At 45.5% G+C, this 25,432-nt stretch overlaps 1 protein-coding gene across 2 annotated transcripts in view; it reads right to left on the reverse strand.

Annotated features, from left to right (window-relative positions):
- IFT56 (intraflagellar transport 56) overlaps window positions 1–25,432 on the reverse strand; it is a 1,305,114-nt gene that overhangs the window by 628,843 nt on the left and 650,839 nt on the right. For both annotated transcript variants that reach the window (XM_068242694.1, XM_068242695.1), the window contains one exon: window positions 7,013–7,068. In XM_068242694.1, coding sequence (XP_068098795.1) covers window positions 7,013–7,068 — 56 coding nt within the window. The remainder of the gene's footprint in view (window positions 1–7,012; window positions 7,069–25,432) is intronic.

Raw genomic sequence — 25,432 nt, forward strand, 5'->3', positions numbered from 1 at the left:
CTTGTGACAAAAAATAAAATCATCTATGAACTAACCAAACTCCTAACGGAATACGTTTGGGTGTCTTCTTTCTAGAATGGGGTCATTTGTGGGGTTCCTATACTGCCCTGGCATTTTAGGGGCCCTAAACCGTGAGGAGTAGTCTTGAAACAAAAATGACCTGTGAAATCCTAAAGGTACTCATTGGACTTTGGGCCCCTTAGCGCAGTTAGGCTGCAAAAAAGTGCCAATCATGTGGTATCGCTGTACTCGGGAGATGTAGTATAATGTGTTTTGGGGTGTATTTTTACACATACCCATGCTGGGTGGGAGAAATACCTCTGTAAATGACAATTGTTTGATTTTTTTTTACACACAATTGTCCATTTACAGAGAGATTTCTCCCATCCAGCATGGGTATGTGTACACCCCAAAACACATTATACTACTTCTCCTGAGTACGGCGATACCACATGTGACACTTTTTTGCAGCCTAGGTGCGCTAAGGGGCCCAACGTCCTAATCACAGGTCATTTTGAGGCATTTGTTTTCTAGACTACTCCTCACGGTTTAGGGCCCCTAAAATGCCAGGGCAGTATAGGAACCCCACAAGTGACCCCATTTTAGAAAGAGGACACCCCAAGGTATTCCGTTAGGTGTATGGCGAGTTCATAGAAGATTTTATTTTTTGTCACAAGTTAGTGAAAAATGACACTTTGTGAAAAAAAAACAAAAATCAATTTCCGCTAACTTTTGACAAAAAATAAAATCTTCTATGAACTCGTCATACACCTAACAGAATACATTGGGGTGTCTTTTTTCTAAAATGGGGTCCGTTTCTGGGGTTCCTATACCGCCCTGGCATTTTACGGGCCCAAAACCGTGAGTAGTCTGGAAACCAAATGTCTCAAAATGACTGTTCAGGGGTATAAGCATCTGCAAATTTTGATGACAGGTGGTCTATGAGGGGGCGAATTTTGAGGAACCGGTCATATGCAGGGTGGCCTTTTAGATGACAGGTTGTATTGGGCCTGATCTGATGGATAGGAGTGCTAGGGGGGTGACAGGAGGTGATTGATGGGTGTCTCAGGGGGTGGTTAGAGGGGAAAATAGATGCAATCAATGCACTGGGGAGGTGATCGGAAGGGGGTCTGAGGGGGATCTGAGGGTTTGGCCGAGTGATCAGGAGCCCACACGGGGCAAATTAGGGCCTGATCTGATGGGTAGGTGTGCTAGGGGGTGACAGGAGGTGATTGATGGGTGTCTCAAGGTATGATTAGAGGGGGGAATAGATGCAAGCAATGCACTGGCGAGGTGATCAGGGCTGGGGCCTGAGGGCATTCTGAGGGTGTGGGCGGGTGATTGAGTGCCCTAGGGGCAGATAGGGGTCTAATCTGATAGGTAGCAGTGACAGGGGGTGATTGATGGGTAATTAGTGGGTGTTTAGGGTAGAGAACAGATATAAACACTGCCCTTGGGAGGTGATCTGATGTTGGATCTGCGGGCGAACTATTGGTGTGGGTGGGTGATCAGATTGCCCGCAAGGGGCAGGTTAGGGGCTGATTGATGGGTGGCAGTGACAGGGGGTGATTGATGGGTGGCAGTGCCAGGGGGTGATTGATAGGTGGCAGTGACGGGGTGATTGATGGGTGATTGACAGGTGATTGACAGGTGATCAGTGGGTTATTACAGGGAAGAACAGATGTAACTAATGCACTGGCGAATTGATAAGGGGGGGTCTGAGGGCAATCTGAGCGTGTAGGCGGGTGATTGGGTGCCCGCAAGGGGCAGATTAGGGTCTGATCTGATGGGTAACAGTGACAGGTGGTGATAGGGGGTGATTGATGGGTGATTGATGGGTAATTAGTGGGTGTTTAGAGGAGAGACGAGATGTAAACACTGTGCTTGGGTGGTGATCTGATGTCGGATCTGCGGGCGATCTATTGGTGTGGGTGGGTGATCAGATTGCCCACAAGGGGCAGGTTAGGGGCTGATTGATGGGTGGCAGTGACAGGGGGTGATTGATGGGTGGCAGTGACAGGGGGTGATTGATGGGTGATTGACAGGTGATCAGTGGGTTATTACAGGGAAGGACAGATGTAAATAATGCCCTGGCGAATTGATAAGGGGGGGGGGTCTGAGGGCAATCTGAGCGTGTAGGCGGGTGATTGGGTGCCCGCAAGGGGCAGATTAGGGTCTGATCTGATGGGTAACAGTGACAGGTGGTGATAGGGGGTGATTGATGGGTAATTAGTGGGTGTTTAGAGGAGAGAATAGATGTAAACACTGCGTTTGGGTGGTGATCTGATGTCGGATCTGCGGGCGATCTATTGGTGTGGGGCGGTGATCAGATTGCCCGCAAGGGGCAGGTTAGGGGCTGATTGATGGGTGGCAGTGACAGGGGGTGATTGACAGGTGATTGACAGGTGATCAGGGGGGATAGATGCATACAGTACACAGGGGGGAGGTCTGGGGGGGGGGGGTCTGGGGAGAATCTGAGGGGTGGGGGGTGATCAGGAGGGGGCAGTGGGCAGGGGGGGAGATAAAAAAAATAGCGTTAACAGATAGTGACAGGGAGTGATTGATGGGTGATTAGGGGGGTGATTGGGTGCAAACAGGGGTCTGGGGGGTGGGCAGATGGGGGTCTGAGGGGTGCTGTGGGCGATCTGGGGCAGGGGGGGAGAAATCAGTGTGCTTGGGTGCAGACTAGGGTGGCTGCAGCCTGCCCTAGTGGTCCCTCGGACACTGGGACCACCAGGGCAGGAGGCAGCCTGTATAATACACTTTGTAAACATTACAAAGTGTATTATACACTTTGTATGCGGCGATCACGGGGTTAACATCCCGCCGGCGCTTCCGTATAGCCGGCGGGATGTTGCGGCGGGCGAGCGGTGACAGGCGCCGGCGGAGTATTGCGTCACGGATGACGCGATCGCTCCGCCCATGCCCTTCGAAGGACCGCCGCCTCTGTGGGTGAGCCGGTCCTTCAGGGCTCCACTTCCCGGCCGCCCCTGTGCGTTAGGCGGTCGGGAAGTGGTTAACATCAGTTGTATGCAAACTATTTGAGGGGTTACTAAGAGATACTATACATGACTTCATAGTAGAAAATCTTATTTCTCAGCATCAACATGGGTTTACTAAAGACAGGTCCTGTTTGACTAACATGCTTAGCTTTTATGAGGTAGTGAACGCTAATGTGGATATTGGGAATGCTGTAGATGTGATATACAATAAATAAATAAATAATAAATACTTGGACTTTGCAAAGGCCTACGACACTGTTCCCCACAAAAGTCTGGTGCAAATGTTGAGGATGCAAGGACTGGGGAAGAGTCTGTGTGCATGGATAGGGAACTGGCTAATGGACAGAAAACAAAGAGTTGTGGTCAATGGATCATACTCAAAGTGGGAGACTGTTAGCAGTGGGGTCCCACAGGGGTCCGTACTGGGTCCAGTGCTCTTCAATTTATTTATTAATGACCTAGTAGATGCAGTAGTGAGCAATGTTGCTATTTTTGCAGATGATACAAAAATTGTGCAGAATCATCAACTCTCAGGAAGATGGGGACATATTGCAACAGGATCTGGATAGGATGGCTATATGGGCGCATAAATGGCAGATGAAATTCAATGTTGAAAAATGTAAAGTCATGCATTTTGGTCGTACCAATGGTCTAGCACCATACAAAATAAATGGAATACAGTTGGGGACATCAAATTTGGAGAAGGACTTAGGAGTACTCATCGACAATAAGTTAAATAATCATACTCAATGCCAAGCTGCTGCAGCTAAAGCTAACAACATTTTGGGATGCATTAAAAGGGAAATAAAAACTTGAGATGCCAGCATAATATTGCCCCTGTTTAACTCTCTAGTAAGGCCACATCTGGAATATGGAATTCAGTACTGGGCACCACAGTACAGGAAAGATATTGCGGTCTTAGAGCAGGTGCAGAGACAAGCAACAAAATTGATACGTGGGATGGAAGGTCTCACTTACCAAGAAAGGTTAGATAAACTGGGTTTATTTAGTCTAGAGAAAAGACGCCTTAGAGGGGATCTAATTAACATGTATAAATACATCAGAGGGCAATATAAAAGCTTTGCGGATGAGCTTTTTGTCCCTAGGCCTTCTCAAAGGACTATAGGACATGATCTGCGCATGGAGGAAAAACGTTTTAGCCATTTATTTAGGAAAGGGTTCTTTACTGTAAGAGTGATTAAGATGTGGAATGCATTGCCACAGGAAGTAGTTATGGCAAACTCTATACCTGCATTTAAAGGGGGCTTAGATGCTTTCCTTGCGTTGAAAGACATCCATGGCTACAATTACTAGGTAATGCCTAATGATGTTGATTCAGGGATTGTATCTGATTGCCATCTGGAGTCGGGAAGGAATTTTTTTCCCTTTTGGGGCTAATTGGACCATGCCTTGTAAGGGTTATTTGCCTTCCTCTGGATCAACAGGGATATGTGAGGGAGTAGGCTGGTGTTTGTGTTGTACTTTGTTCTCTGCTTGAACTCGATGGACGTATGTCTTTTTTCAACCCAAATAACTATGTAATGTCCTACCATATTATTATTATGTATTTATATAGCACAGACACCTTCTGTAGCACATTACAGAGTACATAGTCAGGTCACTGACTGTCCTCAGAGGAGCTCACAATCTAATCCTGCCATAGTCATAGTCTAATGTCCTACCATATTATTATTATTATTATGTATTTATATACCACTGACATCTTCTGCAGCACTGTACAGAGTACATAGTCATGTCACTGACTGTCCTCAGGGGAGCTCACAATCTAATCCTACCATAGTCATAGTCTAATGTCCTACCATATTATTATTATGTATTTATACAGCACTGACATCCTCTGCAGCACTTTACAAAGTACGCACTAGTCATGTCACTGACTGTCCTCAGAGGAGCTCAAAATCTTATCTCTACCACAATCATAGTTAGGACAGTTTTTGTGGGGGGACCAACTTAACATGTTTGGGGATGTTAGAGGAAAATACAATTGATAGAGCATGCCATGTGCTATAATCAAACACATGTACATGCATGTGTTTGTAACAGAGAGAGGTACAGGCAGTGAGAGGTCTACACCTGTTTCGCGCCATAAGCAATGAGGTGTTTCATCAGGACAAACTGCCTCCAGAAATGACACCCCTTAAATAGTTTCCAACCTTCTAAAGCAGGAGGGTACAAACGACACTATCACTTTAGAAGGTAGGAAACCATTTAAGGGGTGTCATTTGTGAGGGCAGTTTGTCCTGATGAAGTGCCACATTGCTTAAAGGGAAGGTTAAGGGACACTAAAAAAAAAATAAAAATCGAAATTCACTTACCTGGGGCAGGAGGTGCCCTCGGCGCCGCTCCGCAGGCTCCCAGTGGTCTCCGGTGGCCGACCCGACCTGGCCAGGCCGGTGGCCAGGTTGGGCTTTTTCTGCGCTACATTATGCGTGTCACGCCGGCACGCATAATGATCGGACGTCCTCCGGCTGTAGTGCGCAGGCTCAGAACTACTGCCGGCGTGACATGCATAATAGAGCGCAGAAGAAGCTCGACCTGGCCGCCGGCCTGGCCAGGTCGGGTCGGCCACCGGGAGCCTGTGGAGTGGCGCCGAGGGCACCTCCTGCCTGCCACGTGCTGGAGAAAGCCCCAGGTAAGTGGATTTCGATGTTTGTTTTTTTTTTATTGTCCCTGAACCTTCCCTTTAAAGCATGAAACAGCTGTAGACCTCTCACCGCCTGTACCTCTCTCCATTACAATGGATAATGTACTGCTGCTGGATTTTTTAAGCTACATCAATTAAAGTGAAGTTTTATCTGGATGTGCACCACTTCTTTTTCTCTTCTGTTGGATTACTGTGACTACAATTGGTGAGTTGCACTCTGGGGTGAGTGGCCTGGTCCTGTGCACTAGACTGTTGTATGATTTGCCAGCCTAATTTATTTTTTTTACAACTTTTAATGCACTCCTTATAATTGTTTAATGCAGCCTTGGGCCCCTCCTGTTTAGGACTTTACAGGCATTCTTTTTCCACTTCATTTTATCTCTAACCTTTCTATTCACCCGTAGAGGCTTATTTTTTATTCCTAGACATTTTGTTTCCATATGGGATATATTTATTCCCCCTAGTTGGTTCAGTTACCATCCGAGTCAGGTAACTGTCCTGTAGTGTTGCCAGAAATCTGCCGCTTTTAGCAGAATGAGTAGCCTCAATATCCCAGTCAATGTCTAGATCGTTGAAGTCACCCATAACTATGACCTTAATCTGCTGTAGTAATTGCAGTTCTGCAGCTTCATGAATATGTGGCGGCCTGTAGCACACCCCAATAATCAATTGGCAACATTTATTTGCACCATGAATATTTACCCAAACAGACTCCACGTCTTCACAAGCTTCATCCATCTCATCATTCATTGCAGCTGTAAAAGAGTTTTTAACAAAGAGACAAACCCCTCCACCTTTTCTCCCTGTTCTATCCTTCATAAACACATTGTATCCCTCTAAATTCAGTATCCACTCATGTCTTTCATCCATCCATGTATCGTTATTCCCACAATGTCATAGCCTTTGTCCATCAGAATGAACTCTGCACTTTATATTTTTACCATCACATTTTCCGATTTTGTTAACATTTAATGGGCTACCTGAGGTTTTACCAACCTCTCCCCCCTTCCCCCACAATGTTAGGCTCCTACTGTATTTTTACCTTATTTTGTCCACATATTGAGACTTTACCCTCCCGCATCCTCCCAAATCCTAGCTTAAAATCTCCTCCATTGACAGAGATAAATCTAAAACACATCAGTGGTTCCAATACAAGCAAAGTAAAGAGTGGAGTTTTATTGGAGAAACTGATGTGTTGCACATTTGTCTCTGCCTAAACAAATAAATGACAACATTATAAATGCATTTTAAACTAAAAATCATAAGCAATTCAAGCAGGTTATACACATTTTTTACAAAACATGTTTAAAAACAATTTAACGCCAGAGAAACACATCTACAGTACCTGTGGAGTAGATGGTTCAAGGTCTTTAATCAAGTTAAATGCTTCTTGCACATCATCTTAATTTAAAAAAAAAAAGAAAAACAATATTTCAAAATAACGATAAATGAAACAAGAATCAAACCAAAATTAAAATTACATATTTTTATTGTATATTTTTTTATAAAAACTACTCTGTAGGAAATGTTATTTACCCCACCTCCCCCACAGCCTGCACATCTCATAGATGTTACTTGTAAATATTAATAAAAATGAGCAAACAACTCTGTTTGCTATGCAAAACCTGCTATTGGACTGACCCCTTCATTAGTACACCCTCTCCCCTCAACACACACATATGCACAGCTCTCCTTCGCTAGGCCTTATAGAGGAGTGTTCTTTAGTTTTACACTCATGCTTCCTCAACTAGGGCCTATGGGATAGGTTGTGACTGAGACTTACACCATTCAACCCCACTCTAGAATGTATGTCCTAGCGCAGTCAGGATTCTGAGCTATGAAAACGGAAGCCTAGCTGTTCATAATAGTGGAAGATGAGACTGACTGAGTTACAGAACACAAATCAGGGTATTCTAAACATTTCTAATGTTTAAAGTAACATTTATTAGTCTTTTATAAAATATGAAAGAATCATAAAACCATAGGAAATGTTTTTGATAGAGGACTTTTTGGTCTCTTTTAGCTGGGTGGTTCTGGGACATCATGAGCTGTTTGGGTATTCATTAGTACTAGTCCAAGCCCTATTCCATAGAGCCATATTAATCCATACCATGCACTGATGAGGACCAAAAAGTCCAAAACAGGATTGATGTGGCTCCCTTTACACTATACATCTGGATGTGGGCATAAAGAGATGATCTGCATATGCAAGAGTGCTGCATCATGGGAAACTACAGTTGCAAGCTTAAAGAGGAACTTTACTGAAAAATAGGAAAAAATGAATAAATACAATTGCAAAGTGAGAAATTAGAAAATAGAAGAAAGATCAAAAAATGATTGATATTCACCATGTAATTCATTCTTGTTTTTGGAAAACGAGTTGCAAAATTACATGCAACCATAAGACTATGTTCAGGACATTTAGGATACATACATAAAATCTTTCAGTTCAGCTCAGTCTTCATGCTTATGTCCATAGAAAAATGAGTAGGCAATGACTAGTAGTCAAAAAATAAATAAAAATAACCTGGCGAGCTCCACCAACTATACTAAGCCTACAATATACTGTGGGTATGCTGCAATAGTCATCAATGCTGTACCAACATGTATCATATCATAGTTCTATACCACACTATGCGCTGCCTCACAGTCCACTAAGGATGTGGATATCCAAAGTCCCACAGTTCTCAAGTAAGTTATGCTCCTCTTCACTCTTCAACCCGGTGTGTCTCACATAGAAAAGGGAACAGAAAGACAAAAATATCTTCATCGCATAGGCTGCCAAAACATCCAAGCAATCCTCCACCAGCTATGGCCCGTGCACACTTCTACACGATATCACCACTCACTGTGCAAACCACCACCCGCCGTGGTTGCTCTCACCTTACGCTGTGGCTGCCCAGACCCACAGACAGCTAACACAGCATGTGGTTCCACACGATCATTCACTTATCTCCTTCCTTCAATTCTGATTCATAGATAGATCTCCCCAAGAGAAACACAATTAAAAGATCATTGCGCAGGCTGATTGACTGGTATCGGGAAGTGGCCCTTGCCGGGATATATCACCGTGTTTCTAATTATGGGGGCCACCACTAGCACACTGTGTCACCCCCACCTTCCGGGACCGTGCTCACCTGATTACTATGCTGCCCCAGTCATAGACAGCTCCACAGCGTGTGTGCACGATCTCGATCTGGGGTTTGAATATTGAAGTGGATATCAATTGTTTCATATCGGATGATTAATTAGATTATAACACAAGGGACATGTATATAAGTATAAGAATCTGTTGATTTTGACAGAAATGGGGTGCACTTGTTGACAGGTCTTTGTTAATAGTGTGTATATTGATAGCATCACATATAGTTGAAAAGTGTGTATAATTAATAGAAGTTCACATAAGTCATATTTGAATGAGTGGGGGGATCACTAAGTATGGAGCACTATGTTGGGGCACATCTGTGTTGCATTGTTTTGTGTTATGAGATTTACACTTGTGCTATGAGATTTACACAAGATAGATCGTATGGAGTTATACGTATGGTAAGGTTAGGCCTTTAGATTAGGCTATGGAATTGGTAAGCTGTCACATTCAGCTATAGGTGGGATAATCATAATAATGATGGGTAGAAGGGGTTAAATAGGAGGTACCTCGAGTTGAGAGGGTTATGTGTAACTATATGCTACATGCTGTGTATAGTATTGAAGAGTTGGGGGTAACGGGGTGTGTGGCACAAATGAATGGGTTAATATATGAAGGGCTAGTGCAATTATCATAGATTAAATAGTAGATATAGGAACGTTTAGTGTCCACTATTGTTTTGAATAAATTGATCAGGAGAGGTTATTGGTGTAAATGGTACAGGAATTCTGCACGGACCTCTTTTTTGAGTTTTAATGCTTGGGGTGATTACTATGGCAACGATGCTGGCCGGTTCACGCAGGCGCCCGATGATGCCCCCATATGAACATGGGTGGCGGATGCTCACCCAAATGCTCGCGTGATTTCCTCTGGTATGGAGGGAGGAGACACGATAGAGCTAATCTTGGACGCACGCAGTCGGGCTGGAACGCGGAAGTGTGATGCGGTTCAAGGTGAGGCTAATCCCGTGGGACCTGAGGGACAATAGTGTGGCCGTACAAATAGATGGTATAAAATATTTGGGACATAATTGATGATATGTGCAGTAGGAGGCATGCAGGATCCGTGCATCATAATTAATGTCTAATTCTGTCAGTTATGGGGGAGTTGTGAGGGCGATATTTTAATGTTAATGCATATATATGAGGGGTGGGTATTTTAGCACTGCTAGCCAATCCTGACCCATAGCCCCTGATGAGTCATAGAGACGAAACGCGTAGGGCGTGGTTTACACGGGCAGGAAGCAGCAGTGCAGAAGGAGACGTCCTGAACTTTTAACATTGATATGCTGAATTTTTATCTACGTTTGTGAGTAGCGCTACTTATTTTTTATACCTTAATAAAAGGGTTTTATGCTATATGAGCTTTCAGTTGCAGTGGGCTATATCTTTGCGGCTGGAAGTTGGTAAAGTTGGTCTACGAGTGAGCTGAAGTTGCTGGGTAGCACGAGATCGTGCACACACGCTGTGGAGCTGTCTATGACTGGGGCAGCATAGTAATCAGGTGAGCACGGTCCCGGAAGGTGGGGGTGACACAGTGTGCTAGTGGTGGCCCCCATAATTAGAAACACGGTGATATATCCCGGCAAGGGCCACTTCCCGATACCAGTCAAACAGCCTGCACAATGATCTTTTAATTGTGTTTCTCTTGGGGAGATCTACCTATGAATCAGAATTGAAGGAAGGAGATAAGTGAATGATCGTGTGGAACCACATGCTGTGTTAGCTGTCTGTGGGTCTGGGCAGCCACAGCGTAAGGTGAGAGCAACCACGGCGGGTGGTGGTTTGCACAGTGAGTGGTGATATCGTGTAGAAGTGTGCACGGACCATAGCTGGTGGAGGATTGCTTGGATGTTTTGGCAGCCTATGCGATGAAGATTTTTTGTCTTTCTGTTCCCTTTTCTATATGAGACACACTGGGTTGAAGAGTGAAGAGGAGCACAACTTACTTGAGAACTGTGGGACTTTGGATATCCACATCCTTAGTGGACTGTGAGGCAGCGCAAAGTGTGATATAGAACTATGAAATGACTAGTAGTCACCAAACTCAGTAAAAAGTAATAATTATTATTATTAATTTGATTTACAGTGATGTGAAAAACTATTGGCCTCCTTCCTGATTTCTTATTCTTTTGCATGTTTGTCACACCTAAATGTTTCTGCTCATCAAAAAACGTTAACTATTAGTCAAAGATAACATAATTGAACACAAAATGCAGTTTTAAATGATGGTTTTTATTATTTAGTGACAAAACCTACATGGCCCTGTGTGAAAAAGAAATTGCCCCCTGGACCTAATAACTGGTTGGGCCACCCTTAGCAGCAATAACTGCAATCAAGCGTTTGCGATAACTTGCAACAAGTCTTTTACAGCGCTCTGGAGGAATTTTTGCCCACTCATCTTTGCAGAATTGTTGTAATTCAGCTTTATTTGAGGGTTTTCTAGCATGAACCGCCTTTTTAAGGTCATGCCACAACATCTCAATAGGATTCAGGTCAGGACTTTGACTAGGCCACTCCAAAGTCTTCATTTTGTTTTTCTTAAGCCATTCAGAGGTGGATTTGCTGGTGTGTTTTGGGTCATTGTCCTGCTGCAGCACCCAAGTTCGCTTCAGCTTGAGTTGACGAACAGATGGCCGGACATTCTCCTTCAGGATTTTTTGGTAGACAATAGAATCCATGGTTCCATCTATCACAGCAAGCCTTCCAGGTCCTGAAGCAGCAAAACAACCCCAGACCATCACACTACCACCACCATATTTTACTATTGGTATGATGTTCTTTTGCTGAATGCGGTGTTACTTCTACGCCAGATGTAACAGGACACGCACCTTCCAAAAAGTTCAACTTTTGTCTCGTCGGTCCACAAGGTATTTTCCCAAAAGTCTTGGCAATCATTGAGATGGTTTTTTTTAGCAAAATTGAGACGAGCCTTAATGTTCTTTTTGCTTAAAAGTGGTTTGCGCCTTGGATATCTGCCATGCAGGCCGTTTTTGCCCAGTCTCTTTCTTATGGTGGAGTTGTGAACACTGACCTTAATTGAGGCAAGTGAGGCCTGCAGTTCTTTAGATGTTGTCCTGGGGTCTTTTGTGGCCTCTCGGATGAGTTTTCTCTGCGCTCTTGGGGTAATTTTGGTCGGCCGGCCACTCCTGGGAAGGTTCATCACTGTTCCATGTTTTTGCCATTTGTGGATAATGGCTCTCACTGTGGTTCGCTGGAGTCCCAAAGCTTTAGAAATGGCTTTATAACCTTTACCAGACTGATAGATCTCAATTACTTTTGTTCTCATTTGTTCCTGAATTTCTTTGGATCTTGGCATGATGTCTAGCTTTTGAGGTGCTTTTGGTCTACTTCTCTGTGTCAGATAGCTCCTATTTAAGTGATTTCTTGATTGAAACAGGTGAAACAGTAATCAGGCCTGGGGGTGACTACAGAAATTGAACTCAGGTGTGATAAACCACTTGTGAACCACTGTGATAAACACTTTTTTGACCTAGGTGACTTCTCTTCTCCGTGACAATCCCTCCTGCTGCATTGAAGGTCCTTTCTGACAGGAGGCTTGAGGCAGGGCAAGACAGAAATTCGATGGCAAATTGTGAGAGCTCAGGCCACAGGTCAAGCCTGCACACCGAGTAGTCCAGGGGTTCATCGCTCCTCAGAGTGTTGATATCTGCAGTTAAGGCTAGGTAGTCCGCTACCTGTCAGTCGAGGTAGCTGTGGCAATGCGTCGGACTAAAAAAAAACTGTGCATGTCTGACATCACCATCGAAAAGCGTCCTGTCCTTGCCGGGAGGAGGAGGAGGATTACTGGCACCTCTTTCCCGTTGTGTTGTGACATCAGCCTTGAACATGCACAGTTTTTTTTTAGTCCGACACATTGCCACAGCTACCTCGACCGACAGGTAGCGGACTACCTGGCCTTAACCAATATGCGCCTTTTGTCCCTAGTTGTGTACTCCTACCATTTATTGCCTGATGAAGTGGGTTTAGGCTTGCGAAACGTGTTGCGATTAACCTCTGAAGTGTACCAATAAATATACCTTGTCTTGAATACACAGCTTGTTGTGTCAGCTTGAAGGAGGTAAGTCCACCACTACCTCCTAAGCAATTTTAAATATTTTAATTACGGATTTTATCCTTTTGGCGCCTCTGTTCTCTTTTACTATACGTTTAATATCCACCCTTGGTGGAAAGGGATACCCCTTTGTTTTCACGTCTACAGAGAGTGACTTCTTAATCCTGAGTGAGGACAGGACAATATCCTCACCTGCTTGTACAGTGGTTGCCTGGAGGTAACCCTGGTTTGTGTGTATTATCCTATACTCTTTTCATTTGATCAATTCCCTTGACATACTATACTACACTATACTACACTTGGTTCTTTCTGACTTCTGGTAGTTCGGTAACATATCCGCCACTTTGTGCTTATACCGATGGTCTAGTAGCCTTGCCACCCAGTACAGATTGTTCCCCTTGAGCCTTTTTATATGGAGGTCCCTCAACAGGCAGGACAGCATGAAAGACCCCATTTGCACAAGGATGGATGCCGAGCTAGCCATCTCCTGTTCCTCTTCCTCGCAGAAGTTCTCCTCCTTCCCCAGCCACATACAACACCACAGATACCCGAACAGTGACCACAAGCCCCGTGAGACACCTGCTGTTGTTCTTCCACCTCCTTCTCAAAGCCACTTTCCTCCTTTGACTTCTCCCTCTGTGTTGCTGCAGGTACAGCAGGTGTCAACATCAAGTATGGTTCTGGTGGTGGTGATGGTGCCCACCGGCTCTTCCTCTTCCTGGTCACGCTCCTCTATGGCCTGATCCAGCACTCTTCGCAGGGCACGCTCCAGAAAGGAAGCATATGGGATCAAGTCGCTGATGGTGCCTTCACTGTGACTCACCAGGTTTGTCACCTTCTCAAAAGGATGCATGAGCCTGCAGGCATTGTGCATGAGCATTCAGTAATGTGGCAAAAAAATCCCCAGATCCCCACTGCTTGTCCTAGCACCACACTCGTACAGATACTCACTAATGTTTTTTTCTTGTTGGAGCAGGCAGTCAAACATTATCAAACTTGAATTCCAGCATAGTCGGGCTGTCACAAATCAAGCGCCTCACTGGCAGGTTGTTTTGTCGCTGAATATTTGAAAAGCGCACCATGGCCGTGTAGGAATGCCTGAAATAGCACACACCTTCCTGGACTGCTTGAGGGCCTCCTGTAAGCCTGGATAATTAGACTCAAAATGTTGCATAATAAGATTCAACACATGTGCCACGCAGGGCACATGTGTTAACTTTCCAAAATTCAATGCCGTGAAGACTGCTTCCACTGTCACAGACAATTTTGTTGATCTCCAGTTGTTGGGGGGTCAGCCACTGATCCACCTGTTCGTTCAGAGCAGCCAGGAGTGCTTGTCCGGTGTGACTCTCGGCTTGCAGGCAAATCAGGCCCAGGATGGCATGACACCATCATACCTGGGATGTGGAATAGGCCCTGGGGAGCTGGGGGTGCAGTTGTTGTACTAGTAGAGGAGCTGCAGCAGCAGAAGAGGACTAAGCCGAGGAGGATAGCAAAGAGGATGGAGGAGAAGAGGAGGTGGCAGCAGTCCTGCCTGCAAGTCGTGGCAGGGTCTCCAACTCCGCTGCAGAGCCACACATTGCATGGCAGCCATCAACAGGCTTACCCTATGTGCAGTGCACGTGGTCAGATGGACCCTTGCCCCAACACTGTGTGCCAGAGATGCCAAGACTTGTCTTTCCACATGACAGTACAGGTTGGGGATTGCCTTTTTGGAAAATAAGTTTCTGCCCGGTACCTTCCACTGCGGTGTCCCAATCGCAACAAATTTTTTAAAGTTCTCAGACTCCACCAGCTTGTATGGTAAAAGCTGGTGGGCTAAAAGTTCCGACAAGCCAGCTGTCAGACACCGGGCAAGGGGGTAACTCTGAGAAAGTGGCTTCTTCCGCTCCAAAACTTCCTCGACAGAAAGCTGACTGTGGGTAGATGAGCAGGAACTGCACAAAGTGAGAGGCGGCGGAGTGGAGAGTGGTTGAGAGGGGGCAAGGACTGCAGAGGAAACTTGGCTGAAGATGCTGGACCAGGAGGAGGAGTATGGCTTTGAGTTTGTGTGCTGCTTTTCATCATGTGTTCATCCCATAGGTGTTTGTGATGTGAGATCATGTGCCTTCGTAAAGCAGTTGTCCCTAGGTGGATGTTGGACTTCCCACAACTCAGGTTTCCTTTAGCAGAGGTTGCAATTGGAATCACTGTTATCAGAGACAGACACACACAAAAAATGCCACACTGGTGAGCTTTGGAATGACGGCATTCTGGTGGTGGCAACAGCAGATGTTGAAGGGCGTGTTGGCTGGCTGACCCCAGTGTGCTGATACATGCTGTCTGACAGTGCCCCTAGCTCCTTTTGATGAGCTCCCCCTGCTAGTTGCAAAAACTTGTCTCCTTATCCTCTCCGTCTCCTCATCTGAACTGTCCCCCTGTTCTTCATCTCTTCTTGCGGGCACCTACGTGACATCCATGGACAGATCGTCATCATCAACAACTGCTTCAGTTGTATCAGACACCTCCAAAAAGGCACCAACAATGGGTACTACATCATCATCATCATCATCATCACACCTTACATCCATTTGTGTATTGACGCCTGACTAAGACATATCAGGTGATGTAACATCCTTACCGTCTTCATCTTCTGCCAGTAATGGTTGTGCATCACTAAATTCATCACACAAATGTGTAAATAACTCCTCTGACATATCAAGTAGAGAGGCTGTGGTGCTAGTGGTGGTTTTGGCTTCCGGGCAAGTGCTAAGTTGTTGTGGGGTGCCTAAATTAGAGCAGGAGGAGGATGGTGCATCAAAGTTGCATGAAGAAACTGTAGAAGATGGGGTGTGCTGTGTAATCCAGTCACTATGTCCTCTGAAATTTGGATGTTGAGGATACGTGCCCTCTGAACACTGGGCATTCTTCCAGGGCTGCAGGAAATCACAGCAGCACAACCTTGAGGACCCCTGCGGGGTGGCCTGCCTCTGCCTATCATTTTTTATTTGGGGTATTGTGCGTGCAACAAGTGAAAAATAATGCACTGGAGTAGTAGTGTGTCTGCAACTGAATATGCCAAAAAATGGCAGTAGTGTACACAGCTCTGAGTGTCAGTGGACTGTGTAGTGTCACACACACAGAAATGCAATAGTACTATCAGAATACAGTCTAAACTAATGCACTGGAGGGCTCCTGTGCCTGCAACTGAATAGGCCAACAATAGCAGCAGTACTGTGCACAGCTGTGGGCATCAGTGGGCCTTGTAGTGTCAAACACAGAGAACTACTCTTGGTGGTGGGCTGCTTCACTTCACTTCACTGCTGGGAATTGTGAGCACTAATTATATTACATTGCTGTTTGTATATTGTTTTTTGCTGCTGCAATATCTGGTGGATTGTCTGTGTGGTTCATCTGATATTAAACAGCAAGTGTCAGTTTTTAAAAGTACAATTTTTTTTTCTTTTCCCTCTAGTTTGTTTTGCAGCAGGCAATTGGCTAGGGGAGGGACTAGCTGCAACACAGGTGTTAAATTAAACAGGAAGTGTAGGCCAAACCTTTAATCTTGGTGGTGGGCTGCTTCACTTCACTGCTGGGAATTGTGAGCACTAATTATATTACATTGCTGTTTGTATATTGTTTTTTGCTGCTGCAATATCTGGTGGATTGTCTGTGTGGTTCATCTGATATTAAACAGCAAGTGTCAGTTTTTAAAAGTACATTTTTTTTTTCTTTTCCCTCTAGTTTGTTTTGCAGCAGGCAATTGGCTAGGGGAGGGACTAGCTGCAACACAGGTGTTAAATTAAACAGGAAGTGTAGGCCAAACCTTTAATCTTGGTGGTGGGCTGCTTCACTTCACTGCTGGGAATTGTGAGCACTAATTATATTACATTGCTGTTTGTATATTGTTTTTTGCTGCTGCAATATCTGGTGGATTGTCTGTGTGGTTCATCTGATATTAAACAGCAAGTGTCAGTTTTTAAAAGTACAATTTTTTTTTCTTTTCCCTCTAGTTTGTTTTGCAGCAGGCAATTGGCTAGGGGGAGGGACTAGCTGCAACAGGAGGTATTTGGTCAGCTTCAGGACTCAGTACTGAGCTTGCTCAGTCTGTGGCTTGCTCACTAAGTGGCTGCGACACAAGTGGCATAGGCGTTAAAAACAGGCGTTACAACACAGGCACAAAGAGAGTGGTGAGAGGAAGTAGGTAAGGACAAAAAAAAAAAAAAAAAAAAACCTTCAATCAATATTGTGGTTTTTTTGCATTGGTTAGAATGTGCTAGGCACGTTGTGGTGTAGTCTTTAAATTTTGAGGACTCCACCCCAACTTCACTCACTCCACCTCCACTCCTCCCCCCCTCCCGCCCCTCCCCCTCCTCCCCCCCTCCCCCCCTCTTCACTCACTCCCCAACTTCACTTACTCTCCCTTTCCTCCTCCCCAGCTACACTCACTCTCCCATTTCATCTTTTACCACCACAGTTTACTTTAAATAATTTTTCCCCACACAAAAGTCATCATGTTGGACTATGCTGTACAGTGTACATCCTGCAACATGTATGCATGCCTTGATCAGCGGATTGAGGGTGTTTACTGTTGCCCTGGGTGTGTGCGTGTTGCTCAGTTAGAGGCGGAAGTCGCAGAGCTAAATAAGCATCTCGCAACACTGAGAAGCATACACAACATGGAGAAGAGCTTGGATCTCACGATCCAGACACTGGATGGAACCGTTGAAGATGAGGAGGGTGGAGTACAGCCGGACCAAGAAGCAGAGGCAGCCGCTAGTTGGGTCACAGTTAGAAGGGGTAGGGGAAAAAGTGGCAGGGAGGCTAGTCCCGAGTTGTCCCTCACTAATAAGTATGCTTGTTTGCGTAATATTGGGGAGGATGATTCAGGAGTAGCAATGCTGCAGCAGGATGTGCTCCTTAGCAACCAAGGGGCAGACTGCTGTAACGAGAAAGGGAATAGGAGTGCAGCTAAGGCTAGACAGGTACTGGTGGTAGGGGATTCAATTATTAGGCGCACAGATAGGGTAATCTGTCGAAGAAACCGCGAATGCCGTACAGTCTGTTGCCTCCCGGGTGCTCGGGTTCGGCATGTAGCGGAAAGAATTGACAGATTACTGGGTGGGGCTGGGGAAGACCCGGCTGTCATGGTACACATTGGCACCAATGACAAAGTTAGTGGGAGATGGAAGGTCCTCAAAAATGATTTTCAGGTACTTGGAGATAAACTTAAAGCAATGACCTCCAAGGTGGTGTTCTCTGAAATACTGCCAGTGCCACGTGCTACATCTGAGAGACAGAGGGAGCTTAGGGAGTTAAATAAGTGGCTGAGAAATTGGTGTAGGAAGGAAGGGTTTGGGTTCCTGGAGAACTGGGCAGACTTTGCAGTCGGCTACAGGTTCTACAGCAGGGATGGGCTGCACCTTAATGGGGAGGGTGCAGCTGCATTGGGGGAGAAGATGGCTAAACGGTTGGAGGAGATTTTAAACTAGGATCTGGGGGGAGGCGGGAGGATAAAGTCTCAATACATAGACAAGATGAGGTAAAAAGACAGTGGGAACCTATCATTATGGAGGGTGGAGAGGGGGGTGGGGACATTGTAAAGATTAAGGAGGTTGGTAAAAATTCAAGTAGCCAATTTCATGTAAACAAAATTGGTAAATGTGGTGGTAAAAATATAAAGTGCATGGTAACCAATGCTCGGAGCCTTGCAAATAAAATAGACGAACTAGAGTTCATTCTGAATGACAAAGGCTATGACATTGTGGGAATAACCGAGACATGGATGGATGAAAGCCATGACTGGATAGCTAATTTAAAAGGATACAATGTGTTTAGGAGGGATAGAACAGGGAAAAAAGGTGGAGGGGTTTGTCTCTTTGTTAAGAATTCTCTTACAGCTGTCCTCAACGATGAGATGGAGGAAGATTGCGAAGATGTGGAGTCCGTTTGGGTAAATATTCATGGTGGAAATAAAAGTTGCCAATTGCTTATTGGGGTATGCTACAGGCCACCTCTTATTAATGAAGCTGCAGAACTGCGATTACTACAGCAGATTGAAAAAGCTGCAGGTAAAAATGAGGTCATAATTATGGGCGACTTCAACTTTCCAGACATTGACTGGAGTATTGAGGCTACCCATTCTGGTAAAAGCAGGAGATTTCTGGCAGCACTACAGGACAATTACTTGACTCAAATGGTAACTGAACCAACTAGGGGGAATGCGTTACTGGATCTGATCATTTCTAATAGACCAGATAATGTATCAAATGTGCAGGTTCAAGAACATTTGGGAAATAGTGATCACAACATGATAACGTTTGAGCTGGTGACTGATAGGCCACGGGGCAGCGGGACCACTAAAACTATGAACTTTAGAAAAGCAAAGTTCACTCAAATTAGGCAGGCACTAAGTTTGGTGAACTGGGATAATGTACTACAAGGGGAAGACACTGAAGGGAAATGGCAAGCTTTTAAACTTATACTCAATCAATACTGTAGTATGTATATCCCATATGGAAACAAAATGTCTAGGAATAAAAAAAGGCCTCTATGGATGAATAGAAAGGTTAAAGATAAAATGAAGAGGAAAAAGAATGCCTATAAGGTCTTAAAACAGGAGGGGACAGAGGCTGCACTAAGCAATTATAAGGAGTGCAATAAAAATTGTAAAAAAGAAATTAGGCAGGCAAAGATTGAAGCTGAAAAACAAATCGCTAAGGATATCAAATCTAACCCCAAAAAGTTTTACAAGTACATTAACTCTAAAAAAAGAAAGGTTGACTGTATAGGACTCCTAAAGGATGAGGATGGGAACTCAATGGTGGATGACCAAGGTAAGGCAGAGTTATTAAATGCGTTCTTTGCTTCTGTCTTCACAAAAGAAACAGCACTGTTGCAAACTACAGAGGCGGAAGAGTCTCAATCTTCTAACTGTAATATTAAATACTTAACGCAGGAAGAAGTGAAGGCAAGACTAAATAAATTAAAAATAGACAAGGCACCTGGCCCGGATGGCATGCATCCTCGGGTCCTAAGGGAATTAAGTTCAGTTATAGATAAACCCCTTTATCTTATCTTTTGTGACTCTCTTGCAACTGGCAGAGTCCCAGTGGATTGGCGTACAGCCCACGTTTTCCCATTATTTAAGAAGGGCAAAAAATCTGATCCAGGAAATTATAGACCTGTAAGTTTAACATCAGTTGTATGCAAACTATTTGAGGGGTTACTAAGAGATACTATACATGACTTCATAGTAGAAAATAATCTTATTTCTCAGCATCAACATGGGTTTACTAAAGACAGGTCCTGTTTGACTAACATGCTCAGCTTTTATGAGGTAGTGAATGCTAATATGGATATTGGGAATGCTGTAGATGTGATATACTTGGACTTTGCAAAGGCCTTCGACACTGTTCCCCACAAAAGTCTGGTGCAAAAGTTGAGGATGCAAGGACTGGGGAAGAGTCTGTGTTCATGGATAGGGAACTGGCTAATGGACAGAAAACAAAGAGTTGTGGTCAATGGATCATACTCAAAATGGGAGACTGTTAGCAGTGGGGTCCCACAGGGGTCTGTTCTGGGTCCAGTGCTCTTCAATTTATTTATTAATGACCTAGTAGATGCAGTAGTGAGCAATGTTGCTATTTTTGCAGATGGTACAAAATTGTGCAGAATCATTAACTCTCAGGAAGATAGTGTCATATTGCAACAGGATCTGGATAGGATGGCTATATGGGCACATACATGGCAGATGAAATTCAATGTTGACAAATGTAAGGTCATGCATTTTGGACGTACTAATGGTCTAGCACCATACAAAATAAATGGGATACAGTTGGGGACATCAAACTTGGAGAAGGACTTAGGAGTACTCATTGACAACAAGTTAAATAATCATACTCAATGCCAAGCAGCTGCAGCTAAAGCTAACAAAATTTTGGGATGCATTAAAAGGGAAATAAAAACTCGAGATGCTAGCATAATATTGCCCCTGTTTAACTCTCTAGTAAGGCCACATCTGGAATATGGAATTCAGTTCTGGGCACCACATTACAAAAAAGATATTGCAGTTTTAGAGCAGGTGCAGAGACGAGCAACAAAATTGATGCGTGGGATGGAAGGTCTCACTTATCGAGAAAGGTTAGATAAACTGGGTTTATTTAGTCTAGAGAAAAGACGCCTTAGAGGGGATCTAATTAACATGTATAAATACATCAGAGGGCAATATAATACCTTGGCGGATGAGCTTTTTGTCCCTAGGCCTTCTCAAAGGACTAGAGGACATGATCTGCGCATGGAGGAAAAATGTTTTAGCCATTTATTTAGGAAAGGGTTCTTTACAGTAAGAGTGATTAAGATGTGGAATGCATTGCCACAGGAAGTCGTTATGGCAAACTCTATACCTGCATTTAAAGGGGGCTTAGATGCTTTCCTTGCGTTGAAAGACATCCATGGCTACAATTACTAGGTAATGCCTAATAATGTTGATCCAGGGATTTTATCTGATTGCCATCTGGAGTCGGGAAGGAATTTTTCCCTTTAGGGGCTAATTGGACCATGCCTTGTAAGGGTTTTTTCGCCTTCCTCTGGATCAACAGGGATATGTGAGGGAGCAGGCTGGTGTTGTACTTTATACTGGTTGAACTCGATGGACGTATGTCTTTTTTCAACCAAAATAACTATGTAACTATGTAACTACTATCAGAATACAGTCTAAACTAATGCACTGGAGTGTATTAGTGACTGCAACTTAATGACGCAATAATAGCAGTAAGCAGTAGTACTGTGCACAGCCCTGGGTGGGTGCCAGTGGGCTGTGGAGTGTCGCACACACACACACACAAAAAAAAAAAACAGAGCAGAACTATGTAGTAGCCCTCAAAAGGACTATTTGGGGTGCTTTCACAGCAAGTCAGTTTAAAAGATGCTAAAGTGTCCTTTATAAAGCTTTGTAAAGCAGGTATGTCAGTGGTAGGGAAGGGTTCAATGCCTGCAGCTGCAGCTAGATCAAGAGCAGAGAGCATGCTGGGGCCTACCTCTGTATTTTCTTTCAGTGGAGCAGTCCTCGGTTTTGCCTTAACGTGTGGATGGAGAGCCATCTGGTTAAGATGAGGAGTATCCTGCATGAGGTCCTGTGTCCCAGGAGGTCTGATCGGGCATATCAGCAGCAGCCGCAGTGGTTTGTTGAGGGAGAGTTGGAGCTCCGGAAGCGGAACGGGTGCCATTTTGGGAGAAGGCTGAGAAGCGCACAGCCTTCTCGGTGAAATAATTGGTCAGTTTTTTTAAGTTTCTGACCTTTCATTTTTTTTTCTGTGGCATCCGGGTCCACAGTCATATCCTCTGCCTCAGAGAGAAAAAGTTGTGGTGTCGGCATTGCTGTGAGCTGGGATGAGAGAGTTGACGACTGAGCTTTAACCACCCTGGCGTTCTGATTAAATCGCCAGGGTGGCTGCGGGAGGGTTTTTTTTAAATAAAAAAAAAACTATTTCATGCAGCCAACTGAAAGTTGGCTGCATGAAAGCCCACTAGAGGGCGCTCCGGAGGCGATCTTCTGATCGCCTCCGGCGCCCAGAATAAACAAGGAAGGCCGCAATGAGCGGCCTTCCTTGTTTTGCTTATATCGTCGCCATAGCGACGAGCGGAGTGACGTCATCGACGTCAGCCGACGTCCTGACGTCAGCCGCCTCCGATCCAGCCCTTAGCGCTGGCCGGAACTTTTTGTTCCGGCTACGCTGGGCTCAGGCGGCTGGGGGGACCCTCTTTCGCCGCTGCTCGCGGCGAATCGCCGCAGAGCGGCGGCGATCAGGCAGCACACGCGGCTGGCAAAGTGCCGGCTGCGTGTGCTGCTTTTTATTTCATTCAAATCGGCCCAGCAGGGCCTGAGCGGCAGCCGCTGGCGGTGTTGGACGAGCTGAGCTCGTCCAGACCGCTCAGCTGGTTAATATATACTATAATACTATAATAAAAGTGTCGAACACAAATTCTTGTCAAAAATAAAATAAAATGTATTAATGACAAACAGAAATAGCAATGCAGTAATAAATAATAAGTAACAAAAATAAATAAATGCAGTAATATGCAGAAAATAAAGGCAGAAATTTATGGAGGCAGAAAAACAAATACAGTATATACCTCAAAATACCTCCTTCGTGTGGTACACCTTGAAACAAGGTAGTGCACAAAGTGCCACCTCACAATCCGGGCAATAGGTACGGGTCTCCTTCCGGATTTTTTTCCAGTCACTGCCTTTTTTGGCGCAGCAGACCACACACCTTCTTGTCGGTTGTTGCTTGTGTACGGTCGCTGGCAGATATTCCACAAAGTGGCGTCCAGTAAGTCTCTCTGCGCCCCACTCTACTTGACTCCGTTTGGGGGGGGGGGGGGGGGAGGTTTCAGGTAAATGGCTTCACACAACTGCCACACATAGTCATGGTGAACCCCAAGCCTGTCACTGCATTTTTTTGAACAGCACAAAAGCGTTCCAGAGGCATTGTTCTAGGAGGTGCCTGAACATTTTTTTATAATATTTTTTCTGCTGTTTGCGAACAGCTGGATAAAAGGTCATGGCCGCATCAGCCCTGTCCACACCTCCCATGGTCTGGTTGTAGTCCAGTGTAGCTTGGGGCTTGTCCACGTCCCTGCTACCTCTGGTGGTGGTGTGCACAGTAGCAGCATTGTGCACCATACTGAGGACACAAACATCCCGCTTGTCCTTCCACTGCAGAGCCATCATTTTCCCCTTCTGCCAGGCAATGATTTCTCCCTTCTTCAACCTCCTGGCAGAAAAGGCCGGCAGCATTTGGCAACGGTTGGGCCTTACCGTGCCGTAAGCATCTGTCTTGTGCTGGATCAGGTGGTCGTACAGCTCAGGGGAGGTATAAAAGTTGTCAGTCGTCAAACAATACCCCTGATCCAGCAACGGCTCGATGTAGCACACCCGTACTCTCTGTATTGTGGAGCAAACTTGGTGCCTTTCCCCATGTACACCACCGAGTTCCAGATGTATCCGGACTGGGCCTCACACAGCATAAAGGACTTGATCCCGAAGCGAGCCCTTTTGGAGGCGATGTAGTGCACCGAGCTGAGTCTTCCTTTGTAGGCCATGAGACTCTCGTCCACTGTGATGTCTCTTTCCAGTATGTAGGCCTTCCGTAAATTGCCTACAATCGCCTGGTATATTTCCCAGATCTTCTTCATCCTGGGAATGGGATAGGTGGCCTCATCGAAATCCTTGTTGGCGAAGTGGAGATACTTCATTATGAGGGTGAAGTGGTACTCCGGCATCACAGACCCAAAGAATGGTGTGGCAAGCATCTTGTTCGTGGACCAGTACCCCTTCTGCAGCGGCTTCCCTATCGCTCCCTGGAGGAAGATGAGGCAGAGGAACAGCCAGATGTCATCCCGGAGTGACATGTTCCCACCTCCTGCTCCTGGAGAACCTGCTTGGAGGAGCACCCTAATGCTGCGCTGCGTACCGGTTGGTCTCAACGATCCGCTGGATAATATCCTCGGTCAGGAAAAGTTCCAGGTAGCACAGCGGGTTGTGGTCACAGTCGCACTTCTGCCCAGGTACCCCAGTGAAAAGGAACCTGGGTGGCGGAGCCTGCGACCAGCTCTCCAGCTCACACCAAGTGTGTGCACGACTCACGGGCTCCTCGGTTTCATCGTCACTGCTCTCCAACTCTGAAGACAGGTCACCAGATACCTCACTATCCGTCGAATCGCCAAGAACAGACTCCTCATCGTTACTTCCCTCCAAAACGTCCAGTAGCGCCTAGTCACACAGACGCCTCCGGGAGCTCAAGGCCATGACCCCAAGCAGTCAAGCAGAGGTGAGAGGGCAGCGACAAAAAAAAAATCTGCAGCAAAAAACAATCGCACAGCGAGGCACATGCGCAAGCTCGCCGTGATGGCTGCCTAAGACCAGAGCTCCGGCCCACCTTCTCCGCATACGAGCCGCATATAGCCACACTCCGCTTCTCCACAGAAAGGCTCCACCCGGAACGGCTTCGCAATCCCCTCCCACACCGTATGACATCTGGGGGACGAGGAAAGATGGCCCAGACGACAGGTTCCATGGACTGCTTTGTCCGCCCCATCCCGATCCAAGATGGCGCCGGTCAGCCTGAACACGCTGACGCCGCTCCTCAGGCCTGCTCCAGCACGGACTCAGCGACGATCACTGCCGCACACCTAGAAGCAGCTTTGGAAAGACACTGCAAGGTAATATGTGACTCCCTGCAACAAACTTTTATATCAGCAATGAAAGAAATCAGGGCAGAGATAGCAGGCCTGGGTGAACGCACTAACGCACTAGAGGGGAAATTAGACGCCATAACCCAGAAGCAATTTACTATGGAGGAAAATCAGCAAAGTATGCAGTCTGATATGACAATGCTGCGCACATCGCATGGAGACTTAGAAAACAGGGAGAGGAGGCAGAACATAAGGGTTAAGGGAGTCTCCATGTTGGTTAAAACAGAACAAATCAGGCCTCATTTACTAGAACTGTTTAAGACTATCTTGCCAGACATACCGGATGAGCTATGGCGCATGGACCGAACG

The sequence above is a fragment of the Hyperolius riggenbachi genome, chromosome 6 (genome assembly GCF_040937935.1).
Source record: "Hyperolius riggenbachi isolate aHypRig1 chromosome 6, aHypRig1.pri, whole genome shotgun sequence".
NCBI lineage: Eukaryota > Metazoa > Chordata > Amphibia > Anura > Hyperoliidae > Hyperolius > Hyperolius riggenbachi.